At 48.7% G+C, this 16,100-nt stretch overlaps 1 protein-coding gene across 13 annotated transcripts; it reads right to left on the bottom strand.

The window, feature by feature from the left end:
- Positions 1-124: 124 nt before the first annotated feature.
- Positions 125-16,013, bottom strand: LOC136791031 (secretion-regulating guanine nucleotide exchange factor-like). 13 transcript variants are annotated; one of them, XR_010832112.1, is made up of 5 exons: positions 15,825-16,010; positions 13,585-13,737; positions 13,150-13,244; positions 621-782; positions 409-498 (listed from the first exon to the last, which is right to left on the bottom strand). XR_010832112.1 is itself a non-coding variant. In XM_066998948.1 (4 exons), exons 1-4 carry the CDS (start codon positions 15,865-15,867, stop codon positions 439-441), a joined length of 351 nt encoding a protein of 116 aa, XP_066855049.1. In that variant the 5' UTR covers positions 15,868-16,011; the 3' UTR covers positions 125-438. The 13 variants fall into 13 exon arrangements, 6 of the variants coding, with proteins under 6 accessions (XP_066855049.1, XP_066855048.1, XP_066855047.1 ...); XM_066998948.1 differs by lacking the exon at positions 621-782 and having other exon boundaries at positions 125-498; positions 15,825-16,011; XM_066998947.1 differs by lacking the exons at positions 409-498; positions 621-782 and adding an exon at positions 801-1,243 and having other exon boundaries at positions 15,821-16,013.
- Positions 16,014-16,100: the final 87 nt, after the last annotated feature.

The following is a 16,100-nucleotide window of genomic DNA, read 5'->3' on the forward strand; positions in this document are numbered from 1 at the left end:
AAGGATTAACTCAGATTTTCCCAATGAGATTTAAATGAAAAGGTTCTGTCCCACCCATTGTGGAGAAAATATTTTGCTCCTTCCGATTTTTTAGGTATTTTTCAACTATCAGTTAACACAGCAACTTTTCAGGCATAGTATTTTTCCTAGATTGCCTCCTGAATATGGTTAGCTCATTTTTAAAATGATGCTGAATCAAAGAGTTTGTTCTCATGTCAAACAGAATATAGGCAAAACGAAAACTAGGAAACCCAAGTCACACAAACTGAAAAAAGTCAGACTGTTTTAAGCAATACCTGTATTGATATACTAGGGGAGGGGGATGGCGGGAATTCCTCCACACCTGGAATATAGCAAAGTTGTTTTTTTTTTTTTACATAAAAATCAGTCTTCTGTATTCATGCTTACCACAGAACTTCTGCTTGCAACCCTGCGACCTTACCAGACACATTTTAGTGTTGTTTGCATTGCTGTTTCTGCTCTTATCAGTAGACCGTCCTGTAAAAGAAATGAGAAAGACTGGGGAGGAGAGATTGTATGACAGATGGACAGCAACTCTTAATGCAGATTTGACTGCAAGGTGTGCAGTCTCTATTGGCTCCAAATGAGAAATTTCTCACCTCTAAAACCTGAAGGGAAGAGCCAGAGAGAGCTTACTTGCAGAAGAGGGAGCTCTCGTACTCCTTATCAGAAAGGAGGTATTTTTTAGCAGTTAACGTGCACATTCACATACTTGTGCTCTGTTTGGGGGTAGGATTCCAGGTCGGTCACAGTCTCTGAACCTGAGACAAGGCAGAGAAGGGCCATTAGAATTTACTTTCATTTCCTACAGATGTAGCCTGTCCTCTCTTCTCCTGCATTTAGACAAATGGACTTTATTCCTCTCAGAGTTGAAAAGAACTTTTTTTATTTTTTTTTTTCCCAAGTGATCCTTTGTATGTGTGTGTTTGTTTGTTTGAGTTGTTGTTCTGTTACTTGGACTTCCGTTACTCTGTTATCATGGACCAAAAAAACTAATTTTCTGCACCGGGGAGGGAACCACTGTAAATGAGGAAATGCGTGTTTCTGTTCAGGAGGGAAGAAATCTCTTTTTCTAAACTGGTCGGAAACCGCGTAGTAGTTCCAGTCCCATCAACCTTTTGTAGTCTTCTGAGAGTCCAGCACATGCAAGGCTGAATTAATCCCTGGAGAAATGATACTTGGGTCTTGCTTTATGTCCTTTTCTGCTATGTCCTTTGCTATTCTATGAGGAAACACAGTACAAATTACTACACATATTTGAAGCAATCACTCAGATTTTTTGACAAGGAAGTCAAATGCAAATACCATCCAGTTTTTGGGAGCCCGTGTCTCAATACTCAAGGCAAACTATTTAGTATAATTTGTTCGTCTCTGCGGGAAATGACTTGGGATGATTCTAATAAAGTCTCAGTAGATGCAGTTTAAAAAGTTGGTGCCTGACAAGCTGCAATGACGTAACTTGGCAAGAGAGTTTAAGTGTGTTTAAATTGGCTCCACTGCGCATCGTTAGACTCTCAAGCTTTCTCTCCTGGAAATTAGCAGCTCTCTGAGCATACAGCCAGGTTTGATAATGGCTCTAATCTAGGGGAAAGTGAGAGACTGTCTCAAAGGAAAAATGTCCTGTGAAAACTAGAAGGATTTCTACAGTGCTTTGGTTGCATCCCAAGACAAGGGACGGGATTCTTGCCTAACCCATTGAATTGAAAGATTACAGGTCAAGCAGAGCTAGCTGCATGCCCCTGTTAGGGGCTGGCTTTAAAACTGCTTGGACCGGGCTGTTTTCAATACTTCTCAACTTTTCTAAACTCAGAAACAGTTCTTGAGGAAGATGAGGCCAATTCAGAGCTGTCACTGTCCTCTCCAGCTGCCTAGGACTCCTGTTCTGCAGACCTTTTCTGGGGGGGCTCGTTCTTCCCAGATCCTGGCAAATATGAGTCAATGTCTTGAAGAGACTCCCAAATTCTGAATTTAATTTTAGAAGAGACAACATTGTCAGAGTGTGCCATTGCACATCTGCAATGTGAATTGCAGTGTGGGATTATTCCCTTGTCAAGCGTGAAGATAGGAGGATTCCCTCCAAGGACCTTTTCCCTCTATCAGAAACATGAATGGCCAGTAGAGAAAAAAGACCATTTTCATCTTCACAGTTAAAGGCAGCAGCTGAGTCTGTCATCAGTCTTGGGTCACTGTAAGCATTACTAGCTGGAGACCTGACAAATCTTATTAATCCCACAGTTAGACAAAGTGATTTGATTTTGACTTATTTTAGGGACGGTCCTGCCATGACACAAAAGGTGGGCAACAAAGCCTCTCTCCATCCAAACAGTTGCCCCTGTGCCATCTCACTGAATTCAGAGATGTGGTCATGACTTCTCATTTCTACTGTCAGGAACTGCCAAGCCTGAGATAGCTCAAATCCAGCTAACTGGTGCACATCTGTATTCTCCAAATAGATGAGATTTTGTTTTGTTTTGTTTTGAGAAAATGACTGTTTCATCATAAAATATGATGTAAAACTGTAACTTTCAAGTGTGCATCCTCAGCTAGGAATTTCTTGTGGAGGCCACAGCAAAATGAGCAGGGTGAGTTGTAGCAGGTGACTTTGGATGACTGAGCTATTTGGATGAAAAAGATTCATAATAATGAGTTAAAATTAACTCTATCTTAGCTGAAGCCAGGACATATATCCACCCCTTATTCCATACCATTTATGTCATGCTCAGGTTACACCCTTTCCAATACATTCCAATTAATCACCGTTTTCATCTATGGTATAAAGAATATCCACGGAGTTTACATAGTCCATGACTGACTTCGGGCTCCATCTGTCACAGCAGTCTTTCAGGGCAGAAGAGGTGGTGTGTGATGTTGGATCGTCACACGTTGTAGCCCGTTCTCATTCCATCACATCTCTGTGCTTGTCCAACTCTATCAGAATTCATTCATTATTATCTGCATAGCTGTTACTGTGATACCATTAATAGGACATTGACATATAGCAATCATGGTAGTGATGACATACAGTATTATATAATAATTAACACACTACAATAATTATATATATATATATTATATATATATATATAATTAACATACCCATGGGCTATTCTCACCCAGCGTTAAATCCCCTTGAGGTACACACCGGACCTCCCCATTCTTCTGCATTACCCACCAAGTGCATCCAGGTCCCTGAGCAAAAGCAATCCCACGAATGGGTTTGCCTTTTCCTGAGGCAGGAGTAGCCCAGACTGTCTTACCCAGCACGTTTCTTACGTGCACTACAGGAACTTTATCCCCTTCTACAGTACGTAACAGGTTTGATTGAGCAGGTCCAGCTTGGTTGGCAGATCCCCTAGTATTGACTAACCAGGTGGCCTTTGCCAAATGTGTATCCCAATTTTTGAAGGTCCCAGCACCCATTGCTTTCAGTGTAGTCTTTAACAGTCCATTGTATTGCTCAACTTTCCCGGAGGCTGGTGCATGACAGGGGAGGTGATATACCCACTCAATACCATGTTCTTTGGCCCAAGTGTCTATAAGGTTGTTTCGGAAATGAGTCCCATTGTCTGACTCAATTCTTTCTGGGGTGCCATGTCACCATAGGACTTGCTTTTCAAGGCCCAGGATAGTGTTCCGGGCAGTGGCATGGGGCACAGGATATGTTTCCAGCCATCTGGTGGTTGCTTCCACCATTGTAAGGACATGGCGCTTGCTGTTGTGGGTTTGAGGGAGTGTGATGTAATCAATCTACCAGGACTCTCCATATTTATATTTCAGCCATCGTCCTCCATAGCAAAGAGGCTTTGACCGTTTGGCTTGCTTGATTGCAGCACGTTTCACAATCATGAATAACCTGTGCTATAGTGTCCATGGTCAGGTCCACCCCTCGATCACAAGCCCATCTGTATGTTTCATTCATACCTTGATGGCCTGAGGTGTCAAGGGCCCATTGAGCTATAAATAATTCACCCTTATGTTGCCAGTCCAGGTCCACCTGAGCCACTTCAATCTTAGCAGTTTGATCTGATCCACCTGCTGGTTGTTCTGATGTTCTTCAGTAGCCCAATTCTTGGGCGCATGAGCATCTACATGGCATACCTTTACAAACAGGTTCTCAACCCGGGCAGCAGTATCTTGCCACAATGCAGCAGCCCAGATGGGCTTGCCCCTGCACTGCCAGTAGTTCTGCTTCCATTGCTGTAACCACCCCCACAGGGCATTTGCTACCATCCATGAATCAGTATAGAGATGGAGAACTGGCCACTTTTCTCGTTCAGCAATATCTAAAGCCAGCTGAATGGCTTTCACTTCCGCAAACTGACTCGATTCACCTTCTCCCTCAGCAGCTTCTGCAACTCATCGTGTAGGACTCCACACAGCAGCCTTCCATCTCCGATGCTTTCCCACAATACGACAGGACCCATCAGTGAACAGGGCATATTTCTTCTCATTTTCTGGTAGCTTGTTGTACCGTGGGGCTTCTTCAGCATGGGCCACCTCCTCCTCCGGTGATATCCGCACATAGTGCCACAAACATTATCTGAGCTCAGCACACTTGCATTGCAGCCACGTGAGGAACTTCTGCTCCCATGGCATCCATCAGCCTCAATGACCCAATCCACTGAGCCAAATGGAAAGACACTGCAGTGACATGTACCGGATGAAGAGTCACCTACCTACATGGTTTTCATGGCAAGAAATGTATCTGAAGCAAGAACTGAAACATCCATAATAATTAAAACCCTTTTAATGCGTTCTATTTCACTTCCTGTCCTTATTTGCTCTGAAAATGCTGAAAAGTTATTGTAACTGTTCCCAGAAGTCATGGAGGGTTAGGATTTAATTTGTGAGTGGGTTTTTTTGTGTGTGTGTTTGTTGTTCCTTTTTTTTTTTTATAATAGTAAGCCAATTACTGTCTAAACTTCCATAAATACACAGATATTTACTCTAAGAGTGGGTGCTCCATTTTTCCATTTCAACTCCATTACCACAGTGATCAATGCATCCTTAGGAAAATCAAGGTGTCTTCACCTTTTCTTTGTAGTGGTTAAATCCTAAAAAGTGGACAGTAGCAGATCAAAAAGGTAAAAAAATAAAAATAAAGAAAATAAAGATCAATTCACCGTTTGCTATTTCTGGAATTTGCTTTTGTGTGTTTAAGTCATAAAGCCTTTTCCTGAAACTACCAAAGAAAAAAGGTTTTCCTTGACCTAGAGGGAGGAAAAAAAACACTACAAGAAATCAAAATAGGGTAGTGAGTGAACAGAGAAGATATGAAGGGGATAAGATTTGAGAATTAAAACTATATCCTATATTTTTTATCTGTAGAGAGGACAAAATTTATAAATACAAAATACTACATCTTGGTGTACACAAATGCAATAAGGGAATTGCATAGTTACATACACTTGCAATGTGTCTACCATAGCATTCCATTAAATATCTCTGGCTTAACATGACTGAAATCTGTTAGATGAAGATTGTTAGATAGCTTTCCTTCCTTCCTTCCCCTCCATCCCTTGGAAGGTCCAGCAGAGCCTGGCTCCCCCTGCCCCAGCAGAAATAAACCCAGGTCTCCGCTTTGTGTGGCTTCACACTTCCAAAGTGTGAAATGAGCTGACAGTGGAAGCTGCAGGTAAACCTTCGCAACTTAAAAAAAAAAATAAAAATGGAGGGAAGGCATTTCCACTGAGGCAATTAGGAGCAGAAAAGCTAGCTAGTTAATGCAACAATATTCTGGAAAAACAAACACATTGTAAGAGCTCCTTACTGGCTCCCTAAACACTTGTTACCAAGAAGGGGATGGTTTATATTAGCTATACACTTGGGAAGAGGAGGGCAGATGGGAAAAATTGGAGCTGAAGTGGCAAATCATAGGAGACAGCATTTTCAGAACATTATAGCTAAGGATTTTTTTTTCCCCTCACAGGTAATAAAATAAAAATCACAGAATCATCCACGTTGGAAGACACCTCCACGATCACCTAGTCCAACCTCGGGCCTAACACTAACAAGTCCTCCACTAAACCATATCACTAACCTCTACATCTAAACGCCTTTTAAAGACCTCCAGGGATGGCGACTCAACCACTTCCCTGGGCAGCCCCTTCCAATGCCTAACAACCCTTCCAGTAAAGAGGTTTTGCCTAATATCCAACCTAAACCTCCCCTGGCGCAACTTTAGCCCATTCCCCCTCGTCCTGTCACCAGGCACGTGGGAGAACAGACCAACCCCCACCTCGCTACAGCCTCCTTTAAGGTACCTGTAGAGAGCGGTAAGGTCACCCCTGAGCCTCCTCTTCTCCAGGCTGAACAATCCCAGCTCCCTCAGCCGCTCCTCGTAAGACTTGTTCTCCAGACCCCTCACCAGCTTCGTTGCCCCTCTCTGGACTCGCTCGAGCACCTCCACGTCCTTCTTGTAGCGAGGGGCCCAAAACTGAACACACTACTCCAGGTGCGGCCTCACCTGAGCCGAGTACAGGGGGACAATCACTCCCCTAGCCCTGCTGGCCACACTCTTTCCTATGCAAGCCAGGATGCTGTTGGCCTTCTTGGCCACCTGAGCACACTGCTGGCTCATATTCAGCCGACTATCAACCAATACTCCCAGGTCCTTCTCTGCCAGGCAGCTTTCTAACCACTCATCTCCCAGCCCGTAACGCTGCTTGGGGTTGTTGTGCCCCAGGTGCAGGACCCGGCACTTGGCCTTCTTGAACTTCGTACGGTTGGCCTCAGCCCATCACTCCAGCCTATCCAGATCCTCCTGCAGAGCCTTCTTGAGCAGATCGACACACGCACCTAACTTGGTGTCGTCTGCAAACTTACTGAGGGTGCACTCGATCCCCTCATCCAGATCATTGATAAAGACATTAAAGAGAACTGGCCCTAGTACTGGGCCCTGGGGGACTCCCCTAGTGACCGGCCTCCAGCGGGATTTAACTCCAGTTAAATTTAACTGGATTGCAACAGCAGGCGTGCTTCTAGCCACACGTGCCTTTTTGCAGAGAGAAAGCCAAAGAACGTGGCAAACCGCAGCCTGCTGCACCCTGAGGGGCAAGGGCAGAGCAAACCCCGGGCTGGCACAGCCGGGACCATTCCCGCACAGAGCTGCGACGTCCCTGACAGCAGTTTTGGTCAGGGGCACCTGAGGCCAGGTGGGACAGCCTCGGGTGTGCCTCCCACTGCGCGCTGCAGCCTCTCTCGCCTCCGCTTCGGTCACTGTTCTCTGCAACGTGCCGTGCCCTTCAGCACGCTTTCCCCCTCTTTTTCTTGGGGAAGAAACGTCTCACTTCCTCTTACACGTTTGCTATTTGTGGGTAGGGAAAGGAGGAGAAAATACACGGCACTCTGTGTACAAATGCCTTCTCTTCCTTATGGGGAGGCAGCAGGCCATCCAGGCAGTGCTCCATCATCCCCAGTACAACTGCCTGCTTTATTCTAACCTGGCTCTCTGCAAGAACACGGCCTGAAGTTCCCAGCGGCCTGATGAGCTCATGCAGCAACATGGAAGCTGCTCTGCAAGCTCCGTGCATTTACTTATGGTCAAACGAAGCCAAATGCCACTTTGTCCTTGTAAGCGACCAACAAAGGTCACCGACGTCTGCCGCTGGGGCTGGGGAACCACTGCGTGGGGAACTCCGCTGGCTTCAGCAGAGCCCCCCTGCATGACGTCACCCAGAATTCTGACCCAAAATTGGACCGATTTCGGTGACACCGAGACTAAAGGTCAGACTGATCTTCACAATGTCCTTCACAGTTTCCTTTAGGAGTATCCTTTCTGTTAAGGGAAGTGTCCCTGCAAGTGACGTATAAAATTGACACCACTTCAGCTGCTTTCATTTCTAGTAGAGTTTTGGGATTTCTTAGCTTTTCCTCAACTTTACTCTTCAGAGCTGAAATAAAGTTCATTTCAATGAACTCATTTCACCTTTGCTGAGCAGCTGCTCTTGCAATTGCTGCTACAACTACTTGATTCCCCTCCCCAGAATCACAACCCGTGGCTTTGGGCTTTTCAAGGTTTATTATTCATTCAGTTCTTCCTTCGTGCTTCCATGGTGGGCAGGAACAGACGTGTCCCCCTGCGCGGCAACGGGGGACAGCTGGGGGGCTCCTCTCTGCTTGCTTCTCCTCTTCCAGCCGCACGCACAGGCAGCGATGGGACCAAACTGGGGCACGCTCCTGGCCCCCTCAGCAGGCAGCTCTCAGAGCTCTGCAGGGCAGGCAGCACAGCCCCAGCTGGACCCCAGCACGCTCCCACAGCCGCCTGGCACGGCCCCGCAGCCCTGCGCACACACCTGGGCACCTTTTCCACCGCCCGGCCCGGGCCTGGGCGCCGCATCACCTGCTGCCGCCACCCAGTGATGCACTGCCCATGTCACAGCAGGCAGCGGGTGCCCCGTGCCACAAAGGGGCGGGGACGGCCTTGCCCCGGAACGCTGGCCCCAACGGCCACGCAGCCCTGCCATGGCTGCCCGTGCTGACGGGGAGGCTGCTCGGCTGCCTGCTCCTGCTGCTCCAGCCTCCGCTCTGGACACAAACTCAACCAGAGGAATTCAGCTCCTCTCTCCTCTCTCCTCAGGCCCTCACCTCAAACGCCTCTCAGCGCCCTACAGGACACTGACCGAACTAAACCACCGCACACTCCTGGCCGCTCCTTTCCGGCACTGGGCCGGACAACTGTCCATGCTCTCCACGACAGGTAAGATAGTACCAACCCACACCCCACCGCAGTCTAACAGCAAGCAGGACAGTGACACGCTCGGGCCAGGACAGCAGTGACCTCTCCATCAGGACGACGGGACACGGACAGCCTTGGTGAGATGCTAGAGACTCTTGGGCACAGAGGCAGGGGCTGCCTCTTGTCACAGGGGGATGCTGCTCCGTTTGGTGCTTCTTCTCTTTCAGCCACAATCACACAACGATGGGACCACACCACGGCACACTCCTGGCCTCTCTCCCCTTCAGAACTCAGCTGGAAAAGCTGTCAACACTCTACAGGACAGGTAAGATCGCCCCAACCCACACCCACCACAGTCCACAGCAAGCAGCCAGGTGACACGCTCGCGCCACGACGGCAGTGACCGCTCCATCAGGACGACGGGACACGGACAGCCGACAGCTCCATCAGGACGAGGGGACACGGACAGCCTCGGTGAGACGCTCGAGACCCTCGCGCACAGAGGCAGGGGCTGCCCATGGTCACAGGGGGATGCTGCTCCGTTTGGTGCTTCTTCTCTTTCAGCCACAATCACACAGCGATGGGACCACACCACGGCACACTCCTGGCCTCACTGCCCTCGACCACTCAGCTGGAAGGAAGAGCTGCCAACGCTCTCCAGGACAGGTAAGATCGCCCCAACCCACACCCACCACGGTCCACAGCAAGCAGCCAGGTGACACGATCGGGCCAGGACAGAAGTGACTGCTCCATCAGGACGACGGGAACACGAACGGACGTGGTGAGATGCTTGAGACCCTCGGGCAGATAGCCTGGGGCTGCCCATGGTCACAGGGGGATGCTGCTCCGTTTGTTCCTTCTCTTATTCAAGCCAGACACACACAGCGATGGGACCAGACCATGGCACGCTCCTGGCCGCTCCGCCCTTGAGAACTCAGCTGGAAGGAAGAGCTGCCAATGCTCTAAAGGACAGATAAGCCATCCCCAACCCACACCCCACTCACAGCATGCCACAAGATGACATGCTTGGGCTATGAGGGGCATCTCCTGGCCGTCAGGGAGACGTGACACGGACGGCCTTGGAGTGAGGCTGGGAGAGCCTCACTCAGGGATGCAGGCGCTGACCCTGGCAACGGCCTGGGGCTGCTCTTTTGGGTCATTTTCCTTTCTCACCCCATCACAGAGCCCCGAGCACACCAACGTCTGCCACTGGCCTTTCCCTCCTCTGCCCTCTCCCTCCGCGGCCACTGACCTGAAGGCTGGTGCAGCTTTCTACAACCACAGCCACCGGAGGAGCAGGAAGCACACAAGGACCCCGTCCCTACCCGGCCATGGTCCTACAAGCACACCAGCGGGGACCGCGGCTATGGACAAAGAGAGCTCGGCACGCCCCCGCGCCACCCCACCCCACCCCACCCCACGTCTCTCTCAAACCTCGCTCAAATAAAGGTTCTGATTCACAACCTCATCGGCTGCTTTCTCCTGCCCTTCTTGGGGAAACCTCGGGGGGCTCTGCCTTTTGCACAAGGAGCGAGTGCACCAGCCTCCGCTTCTTCAGATGCTGGCATCAAGAGAATTTCAAAGCAGATTAAGTGTCCTAATGTAAGACCAGAACCTGCAGGCGTGGGTCTGGAAACCAGTGTGCTCCCTCTTTCACCAAGGGACCGCATGTGTACAAGGAAGGAACAACATTTAACACACAACCTCATCTGCTCTGATGGAACTGCTTGAGGAAACTCCCCTTCCTGACATGCGCTCTGCACCCAACGTGCCGCCGCTGGGGGGGCTGCCCCGCTGCTGGAAATCAAAGAGAACCATGCTTTCGACCTGGGAAATTAAGCGCCTCTCGTAGCTTTGATGCACATTTCTCGCACGCACCAGCCTTGCCACGGCTGGCCATCACAGATCACTTTAGGCCAACTTCTCCCTAGTCAGCTTGGCTACTTCCTGCTTATACACCTGACTGCCAGGAACAATCTGGGACAGGTTTAAAACAAAAGCCCAGGGAACGGCGCTACTTTTGCACACTCACGCTCCCGACTCTTGTAGGAGGCGCATCCAGAAATGCCCCATGCACTGAAACACAGCCCTGCGCTGGGAGGGAACCCGCGGCTGCAGGCACTCGAGTCAGGGGCCTCTCGGAAGGCCAAAAGGGAAAGGCTGAGGACATTGGGAACTTTTGTGTCAACCTCAGCATGGGGAGAAAGGGCTCCCCAGCATGCAGAGCGCTCCCAGTTTCCCCGCAGCCCTCTTTCCCCCAAAAGAGCTGTTCAGAGAGGGAGAAAACAGCGTTCCAGCCCCAAACACGCTGACGACCACAAATGGCACCTCACAGAACTAAACCGTGGAATTACTCAAGAAAGATGAACGAGGCCCCAGTGCTGCCAATCAAACAATGAAATGCTGCCACGGGGGACTGGGAGTTTGCCTTATTGGCCTTCCTGCTGATCCTAACCCAGAGGGACTCATCCTTATCATTCCCAGACTCAGTCTCGAGTTCCAAAACATCAAAACACTCTCTAATATGGAGAGCCACACCACCACCCCTTCTGTGCCGCCTGTCCCTTCTGAAGAGCCTATAGCCAGTCATTGCAGCACTCCAGTCATGGGAGTGGTCCCACCACATTTCAGTGATGGCAACCAAGTCCTAGCTAGCCTGCTGCACAATGGCTTCCAGCTTCTCCTGTTTGTTGCCCATGCTGCATGCATTAGTGTAGATGCACTTCAGCTGGGCCATTGCCTGCTCCCCCAGCCCTGACATTGTTCTCCCTGGCACACCCCTAATGAGCCTTGTTCCCTCCCCGTCCCCGACCCCTTCCTACCTAGTTTAAAGCCCTCTCAATGAGCCCTGCCAGCTCCTGCACTAGCATCTGTTTTTCCCTTTGAGACAGGTGGGACCCACCTGCAGTTAGCGGGCCGGGTGCTGAGTAAAGTGCCCTGTGGTCAAAAAAAAACAAAATTTCTGTGTTGACACCAGCCTCTGAGCCACCTGTTTATCTGGTGGGCTTTCCAAGTCCTCCCTGTACCTCTCCCTGCCACTGTAGGGATGGAGGAAAGCACGACCTGTACTCCTGCTCCATCTACTAATCATCCCAGTCCCCTGAAGTTCCATTTGATAGCCTTCAGGCTTCTCTCTTCAGTATCATCTCTGCCAGCCTGAACTATCAGAAGAGGATAGTAGTCAGAGGGGCGAACCAGGTTAGGAAGGTTTCTGGCAATGTCCCTGACCCTGGCCCCAGGGAGGCAGCAGACTTCCCTACGGGTAGGGTCAGGTCGACAAAAAGGGCACTCTGTTCCCCTGAGAAGGGAGTTGCCTACAACGATCACCCTTCTTTCTTTCTTAGTGGAGGCAGTCCTGAGGTATGGAGTCGACTTCCTCACCCTAGGCATCCTCCTGGGTAGACTGTTCACCTCATCCTCACCCACCAGTCTCTCAAGCTCCAGGGCCTAAAACTTGTTGTGTATGGGCACCTGGGGAGGCAGGGCCGGTAGGGAGGGGGGTTGCCTGCGACGTTGAGCAGGTAGCTGTTTCCCTTCCTCCTCTATTTCCTTTGAAGCTGATATTGTTTGATAAATACTGGAGGTTAAACAAGAAGTGAGTCAATGTACTTTTTAGTTCCTTTACATGCAGAAGTAAAAATAATCTTAGTCTCAAAGTACATAACTAAAGTATATACTCTTACTTTGATTTTCTGGCAGCTACATACTTTCCCATACTGATATTATTTTGGGAATGACCAAGCTTGCTTTTATCTAAAGGTTTTTAAGACCAGGAAATAATACTATGGTCCTCATTGTGGGAGAGAAATCTGTAGTCATAAACTCACCTGAAAAATAGCACATACTTAAAAACCAGAAGTGCACAAGAAGCAGAAGAGCGATGTATCAGAAGAATTGACATCACTAATTTTGTTGAACTCTATCACACAGTTTATTTTTTCCGGGGTGGATTACTGCTAATCTATTTTGTTTTACAAGGCATCATTCAAACAGTTAAGCACAAGCCTTGAACAAGGTATGCAAAGGTATGAGTAAACTCCAGGTAGCAAAACATATCTAGTCTCTTACAAACTTGAGGCAAAACTTCAGCTGAAATAAAGTTGGATGGTTTCATTAGCTTTAATATCACTTCACATCACCTGAGCATCAGACTCATTCTGCAGATGTCATCCAAATGCATTAATGAATTGTTCTAATCACAAGTGAAACAGCTTTCCATAACAAGTGGGCAACTGCTTCATACAACAAGGAAAGCAACCTTAGCTTCTCATTTCTGAGTCAATTACCATCTTTGGTCCTTTACTTTGTAAATTTATTTCATCACATAGACTCCTTCAAAAGCAGTTGAAGGGCCTGGCTTAAAGCCCACTGAGGTCACCAGGCCTTTAGTTGCTGTAAGAAGTTGCTGTAACATTCAGAGCAATAAAGCACAATTCCTTTTAGATCTTTACCTCAATCTTTTGTGGAGTCAAGCATGGACCTGAAATTTGAGGAACTTCTAATTGTCCAAAAGCATTAGACCCACAGGACAGAACTAGGCCAATTCCTGCAAAATAAAGTGTTAGAGTCTGATCAGTGTATTAGTGAGCAAAAGCAAAGCACCGTAACATTCCAACAGGCAAAAGTATCACAGTGAAACAACTCAAAAAAGACCTAGCATCTCCTCTTCCAAAGCCCCTGAGGACACAGGCTTCTGGTTTTACATATCATGTTCAGTAAAGGTCTGAAGTTCAAGATGATACAAGAAACATGGACTAACTTAGTTTGCAATGCAAGTAGCTTAAAACTAGTGAGTGCTGTGCACTGCACAAGCAATAGCAATGTGGAACTTTCCGCATGTTCTTTACATCACCATTTTTCCCCAGCTCCTACAGAGGCAGACTTACCTACTATGATTGCAAAATCCCAACCACAGGCAACTTCTTTTACATGAAAGCCAGACAGGGCAGTGCACAAAGTGAAACGCAGTACATCCTCTGTGTGATTCAGTCCCAGCTGCCCTTCTTTGTTATGGCCACACACAAAGAGCTCCCCAGCACCTGAAATAATATAAATAAATAAATAAAATAAAATAAAATCACATCCACTTGACAGACTAAAAAGAGAAGTCTATACGCCATGAGATCCTGTGACAGACAAGGACAGCTGACTGTATCATTTTAGGCACTGCAATCACACAAAAAGAGAAAGAACTATTTCTGATGCATAAGAAGCATCTTTGAATAAGCACAGTTATGTAGAGTCAAGGGAGACAATCCATATAGTAAAACAGGAACCTGTTATCAGAACTGTTTCATACTATTCACACCTCTCTGTATCCCTTCTTTCCCATAATTAGCCCACAGCAGAACCCTTCAAAAACCAGATGCTATTTTCCACTCCTTACACTACAACTTCTCAAGACTGAATAACTTCCTACTTAACTCCTTCCCCCCTCATCCTCAATACAGGAAAATTGACAGTTTTGTATGAAAAGCTGTTATATGAAACAGGTAAAAAAAAATTGTCCTCACAAATCCATTAAATAACCACAGATAAACAAAACAGAGGAAATTCCCCAAAATATTAACAAGCACTGGATGAAACCGCTTTGCAACTAAGAATTTGCAACTAAGCTCAGAAACAAAAGCAGAAGATAGGTGGCAGCACCAAATCAACAGGGAAACACTTTTTTTTTTTTCCACGCTCTGTCATACATTCCTTGCAAGTGCAATGTTTTTACCAGTGATAACTGCAGAATGTCCCCCTCCTTCAGTAATGCTCTTAATGTCTCAACATTTGCAGGAAACATCTTTCATTGACTGAGGTACCAGCACATCCTATTTATGACCAAGACCAAGTTGTCCACAGCTCTTTGCACCCTTCAAATACACACACACACACAAATAAATAAATAAAAAGACAAGTTAAAAAAAAAAAAGTTAACAAAAAGAGATACACTCAGCCCTGCTCCTATGAGCCAACAACCTCATCAGGAACATGTCACAGGTTAACCTGCCAGTATTTGCTCCTGAAAATCCCCCAAAAGGGGATCTTAAATCCTGCAGCTGTCTCATAAGACCCCCAGAATTACCAACAATGACTGTCCTAGATCTGCTGCTACTCAGGTTGCCACTATAACCCCACTGTTACACGCTGGAATATATCGCGATAACACTAACTGTAGGCTAATAGTTACTGAGGCAGAAAGCCTCATTATCAAAAATGATCCCCACCTGTTTAATTTTAATTCAAATGGTTCCCACTCATCACCAAGATGTTATTCATGCCAATGCTTTCCAGCAGTACACCCCCAAAATAAGATGAGAAAGACATGCTACCTTATTCTGGAACCTAAGTGAGGAAAGCAGAACAAACTCTTTTAAGTTAAAGCGGGCAAAACGGAAATAGACCACGTGTTTATAAAAACAAAACAAAAGCAGCTAAACCAATCCCACAAAGCCACTGCTGACCATGTGGTAACACGTCGGGGGATGCCTTAGCCACTTCTAGCTCTATTCGATGACCAGAGTCCAATTCCAACCTCTGTTCACAAGGGCGGACTGTCAGTAACCTCCGGCCCAGCGGGGGTTAACCCACCTGGCCTGCACTCCCCTGCTCGCTGCTCCCCCCCACGCAGCACCTGGTGTACCTCAAAAGGGCACCTTCCGCACTAAATATCTGGTGCCTACAGAAGCGTTAGGCACTTGAGGCAAAAGCATCAGGCTGGGCGGTTAACAGGTGGGTGAGATTTCGGGATCTGAGCTCGAGAGGCTGATCGAGTCGCTGTCTGGCAGTCAGTTTTGGAGCGTTACCACACGACAGACCCACCGTCCTTCTCAGAAGGCTGCTCGCAAGCTCTGGTTTCAGTTCCCAATTTGCGAGGAACCCGCACGCCGTCAGGAGCGGCAAGGAGGCAGGTGCCTGGGCAGCCCGGAGCCACACACGGCGGCCGTGGGGACGAAGCTACCCACCTTTACCCTTCCCACAGCGGCGGAACAAAATACGAAGCATGCGGGACCCGCCCCCCCCGGGGCCGGGTGACGGGGCCACCACCGCCACCTCACGACCCCGGCCCCGCGCTACCATCTCGCGGCGGGCCAGGGCCTGGCTCCCCCCGGCCGCATCGCCCTCGGCACCCACCTACCCAGGCGAACAGCACCGCGGCCGTAGGGCCAGCAGCCATCCATCCGTCCCGTCCCGTCCCGTCCCGCCCCGTCCAACAACCGCCGGGGAGAAAGAGGCGGAGCGGGGACGGGCTCCGGCGCGGCCCCGCCTCAGCCCGAGCCGCCCCGGACCGTTTCCCCCCGCGGGCGGCCGTTGGGTAACGGTCGCGCCTCACGCGCGCCGCCTCAGGGGGGGACCCGCTCGCCCCCCCCCGCCCCAGTCACCTCTCACAAAAATATATAACGTTCCCCACGGA

This window comes from Anser cygnoides, chromosome 5 (assembly GCF_040182565.1).
Source record: "Anser cygnoides isolate HZ-2024a breed goose chromosome 5, Taihu_goose_T2T_genome, whole genome shotgun sequence".
Taxonomy (NCBI): Eukaryota; Metazoa; Chordata; class Aves; order Anseriformes; family Anatidae; genus Anser; species Anser cygnoides.

Excerpts from the sequence above, each read along its gene's own strand:
- LOC136791031 (XM_066998947.1), bottom strand. The coding sequence starts at position 15,863 with ATGGCTGCTGGCCCTACGGCCGCGGTGCTGTTCGCCTGGGTAG. Across the intron at positions 13,738-15,820 it reads GGTGCTGTTCGCCTGGGTAG|GTGCTGGGGAGCTCTTTGTG; the intron begins GTGGGTGCCGAG and ends ATATTATTTCAG. Across the intron at positions 13,245-13,584 it reads GGATTTTGCAATCATAGTAG|GAATTGGCCTAGTTCTGTCC; the intron begins GTAAGTCTGCCT and ends TTTATTTTGCAG.